The sequence below is a fragment of the Egretta garzetta genome, unplaced genomic scaffold, assembly GCF_000687185.1.
Source record: "Egretta garzetta isolate BGI_Z169 unplaced genomic scaffold, ASM68718v1 scaffold101, whole genome shotgun sequence".
Taxonomy (NCBI): Eukaryota; Metazoa; Chordata; class Aves; order Pelecaniformes; family Ardeidae; genus Egretta; species Egretta garzetta.
Window position 1 is genome coordinate 2,034,457 of NW_009258666.1, and position 4,290 is coordinate 2,038,746.

General features: G+C 58.2%; 1 protein-coding gene across 2 annotated transcripts in view; it reads left to right on the forward strand.

Annotated features, from left to right (window-relative positions):
* Positions 1–4,114, forward strand: part of TXLNA (taxilin alpha) — a 9,304-nt gene extending 5,190 nt beyond the window's left edge. Inside the window, exons 7-12 of one of the 2 annotated variants that reach the window (XM_009648528.2) lie at positions 21–140; positions 445–519; positions 1,022–1,114; positions 1,525–1,620; positions 2,052–2,424; positions 2,739–4,110. In XM_009648528.2, the coding sequence (XP_009646823.1) occupies positions 21–140; positions 445–519; positions 1,022–1,114; positions 1,525–1,620; positions 2,052–2,402 (735 nt within the window). In that variant the 3' untranslated portion in view covers positions 2,403–2,424; positions 2,739–4,110. Of the gene's footprint in view, positions 1–20; positions 141–444; positions 520–1,021; positions 1,115–1,524; positions 1,621–2,051 lie in introns of both variants that reach the window. The other variant, XM_035903974.1, reaches the window with a different exon arrangement.
* Positions 4,115–4,290: the final 176 nt, after the last annotated feature.

Here is a 4,290-nt window from a genome sequence, read left to right on the forward strand (position 1 = left end):
GGGCGGTCTTCCCTCGGCAGCACATTGAGAAGGGGTTCAAACACAAGGACCTGAAGCAGCAGCTGGTGGACGCCAAGCTCCAGCAGGCGCAGGAAATGCTGAAGGAGGCAGAGGAGAGACACCAGCGAGAGAAGGACTTTGTAAGTCTCAGATCAGTTCTCTGATGGTTGCGAGCGCTTCGCTTTTTGCCTCGTCCCTCTGCGGAGGCTTGTTCCTGTTGGATCCCTGAGTGCAGAGCCCACGTCGGATCAGGTCGTCCCAGGTCCCCTGTGTGCCCAGCAACAACCGCTCCCCCAGCAGCTTCAGGAGCAAGGCTGGAGCCCTGCTCTGCTCTTTGTGTTTCTCCCAGCCTGCTCCCATCCCCCAGCAAAGCGCCAGCCGTGCAGGGGCGTGCTGAGAGCCGTCCCTGGTGGCAGCCAGGTAACTGCTTTTGCTCTTCCCTAGCTGCTGAAGGAAGCTGTGGAATCGCAGAGGATGTGTGAGCTGATGAAGCAGCAAGAGACCCATCTCAAGCAGCAGGTGAGTCACCCGGCCTGTGTGCTCAGCCTGGTTATTTGTTTGGGGTTTTTTTTTCCTTCCTCCCTAAGTGGGCAACAACCCAAAGTTCCTTAATCTGGAGACACAGGGGCAGGATTGCCCCTGGGTTTGGTATTGGTGAGCCTGGGTCAGCGTGGTGTGAGCTGAGGCTTCCTTCAGCAGTTCTGGGAGGAAGGGGCCTTGGTTTTTACCAGCGCATTTCCCAGTGCCGGGAGCAGTCGTGTGATCACACCTTGCTGAATCAGCCCCAACAAGCGCCTCCTGCCAAGGCCAGGAGATGTTTGCAGAATGCGTCTTTGAGAATTTTTCCACATTCCCCGGTACCTAATGTTGTCGGAGGCGGCTCCGTGCTGCCAGTTTGTTTGTCGTAAAGTCCACGAGATAACTAGCTCGGTTCTTGGCTGACATCCCCCTCTCCTGGGGAAGGCTCTCGGGAGGTGCTGTGCTGAGCAGTGAGGAGCTGTAACCCCGTCTCTCCCCGCAGCTGGCTCTCTACACGGAGAAGTTTGAAGAATTCCAGAACACCCTTTCCAAAAGCAGTGAAGTGTTCACGACATTTAAACAGGAGATGGAGAAGGTGGGTAACGCTTTTGCTGCCCAGCAGAGCTTGCGTGGGCTGGAGGCGCTGCCAGTCTGTCGCTCCTCGATGCTTCTGCGAGCTGGAAGAGCCGCAGCTCTGGACTTTTGTTTAGTTTTGCTGGTATTAAACTCAGCCACGAGCTGGCTGCTCACAGAGGTGGATACCTGCTGTGCCCCACCTGTGTCAGAACAAGCAGCGCTCCCCCTCTCTCCTGGGTTGTTGTTACGTGGTCAGTTGTTCCCTCTGAAGCTGACTGCAGCGACACAAGGAGACGTTTCCCAGGATCGCAGAACCTCCCGGTCTGCGCCGGGGTCGTGGGTGCCCATCTGAGGACACGTGAGATGTGACTGCCTGCAGCGCTCTGCCTGTGGCTTATTTGTTCCCTTTTTGTCACCGCGATTCTGCAGATGACTAAGAAGATCAAGAAGCTGGAGAAAGAGACCACTATGTACCGCTCTCGCTGGGAGAGGAGCAACAAGGCTCTCTTGGAAATGGCTGAAGAGGTGAGGAGGCTCTGGCCGTCCTTGTGTGCGGCGGCAGGGGGCTGGAGCGGGGTGGTGATGGGGGGGGGTAGCAGGGCAGCTCCTGTCTTACTGCAGGCAGGTTGGGGGGGGTTGTGTTTTTTCCCTTCAGTTTGATTTCCTTCCCTGCAAGCGGTGGTAGGAGCCCTCTGTCGCGTGGCAGGAGTGATGGTTAATTAGTGCGTTAATTAGCGCTAAGGTGCGTGGAAGAAGTCGGGCGGTCTCAGGGGCACTTGGCCTTTGTGGGGGCAAAGGGAGACAGCAGCAGCGACGGTGGCGTCGGGTCCTCTGAATGCCAAACTGTTGGCATTGGTCACAAGTATTTTCCCTTTGCGCTTCCACCCGAGGTTTTGTCTTCGCTCCCTTTCCGCCTCTGTCCCCAGCACGGCACTGAGCTCCCTCTCTGTTTACAGAAAACCCTTCGGGACAAAGAGTTAGAGGGGCTTCAGGTGAAAATCCAGCGCTTGGAGAAACTCTGCCGAGCCCTGCAAACAGAGCGCAATGACCTCAATAAGAAGGTGCAGGACCTGTGTGCTCACGCGCCCCGGGCAGACATGGACCCGTTGGAGCCTCTGAAGGATCCCTCTCGGGACGGCTCTGAGGCGGCGGCGGGAGGAGCTCCAGCAGAGCAGCGCCTGGCTGAGGATTGCCTTCACTCGGGAAAGCCGACGCACAGCACGGAGCCTGCGGAGAGCCTGGGAGAACTGAGCATAGGAGCCCTGGGGCAGAGTGGGACTGAGGAAGGCCCTCAGGGCGCTGACTGAGCCCGCTGTGTGGCAGGCGGAGGTAGGGCGAGGGAGGGTAACGCGAATCCGTTTCCGTAGGCTCGATCTGACGCCCTGGTCCTTGGACAGGCGCAAGAGGAGAGCCCTCCTGGGGATTTGAGATTGCCTAGCTTAGGTTTTCGGAGGGTTTTTAAAATTTTATATATATATATATGATATATATATGATATATAAAATATGTGCAGGGCAATGTACTCTTTATATATGGATATACCTGAGAACCAGAATGACCCAGCTCCCTGCGTGTGCGTGAATAACTAATATATGGAGACCCAACCGAGCGTCCCTTTCACTAAAAGACCTTGTCATTGGCAGGCTGCGACCCCCCCAAAACCTCGCGCGGCTCAGGAAAGCGGGCGCGTGGATCCGCGCCGGCACGCGGCGCTGGGACAGCGGGATGCGTCACCGCCTCCGCAGCGACTCTCGCGTCGAGTGAAAGCGAACGAGCCGAGCAGGGGAGAAGCGAAGCGTTTCCCAGCGCTGGATTCTCCCTCCCTCCTGTGCCTCGGGCAGGAGGGAGCTCCGGGACTTGCTCTCGTTTTCCTCAGGCCCTGGCTGGCAGCTCCCCGTGCGCGAGCGAGGGCGCAAGAGGCCGTTTCCCCTCCGCTGTGTGGGTTTTGTGTATTGAACGGGGACAAAAAGCAGCAGAGAAACGGGGGGTGCCCGGTTCACCCAGGCCTCCCGCGGGGCCTTTGCTCTTCCCGGAACCTGCCGATGTCTCAGTAGCCTTACGATTCACAGTTGCCTCTTTGCTATACGCACATGTGCACAAGTGTATTAAACAGTTAATCCAAAGGTCTAATTCCCACGTGTTTTGCACAAGTGCGTGCGATCAGTTGTGCAAGGGGCTGGGGAGGTTCCACCTGAGCTCCTCTCTTCCCGCGTCAGGACCTTCCTGGCCCATCCCTTGGTCTTGGAGGCGTTGATGGAGCTGGGGCTCCAGGAGGATAAAACCTGCGTCTGCGCCACGACCTGCTGCCCGAGCCCAATGGCCAGGACCAGCACAAGGCCCTGTGGGCCGGTCCCTTCCGCACCAGACCCCCACAGGCTCTCCTGGGTGGCCATGCTGGTGCTCCCACAGCCCCTGCCCCGGCTCCTTTCCCCCTCTGCTTTCCCAGGGGAGCGTCTGCAAGTGCTGCTGTGCTTGGGGGGTGTTTGAGGACAGGCGTGGGGCCTGCTGGCACAGGGCTTGGGGCATTTCTCCTTAGTTTCTCAAGACTCCCTCCTTTTCACTGTTCTTTTGGGAGACCTCTGCTTGCTTGGAAACCTCCTCGCTGCAGCCTCTCTGTACGCCAGACTTTATTTTCAGCATCGCCTTCTTTTTCCTTGAAGCTGAAGCGAGCTGGCTGGAGCCCTTCCTCGCAGTGGATGGGTTCGGTGGAAAGGTTTCGGCTTCTCTTCCAGCGCTGCAGCTGCTCTCTCGCATATTCTCTCTGCTGTTGTACAGAGCCCTCACCAAGGACCTGCTGGGGGAGCAGCCCCCAGGAGCTGCCTCCGCGTCCCCCTTTCCTCCACGGGGACCTCAGCGAGTTCAGGGGTACCGAGCGAGGCTGGCTGCTGTGGAGACGGGATCCAACGAGGGAACATGTTCCTTGGAGCTGAGCGTGGCTTTGTCGTCCAGCCCCTCACTGTCAGCGTCGCTTCCTCCAGCGCAGGGACACCTTTGCCTCCCCGAGGAGCTGGCAGAAGCCCCCGAGGAAGTACCTGTACCTCCGGCCAGGCGGGAGCATCCCCAGCAGCCGGGCTGAGCGAGGGCTGCAGCCGGGCTCTGCACTTCTCTTCCCACTCTTGCAGTAAAAGAAAAAACCTCTTACAAAGTCACCAACGCCCCCCCGCCTTATTTTTTTTTTTCCTCTTTTCCCTGTTG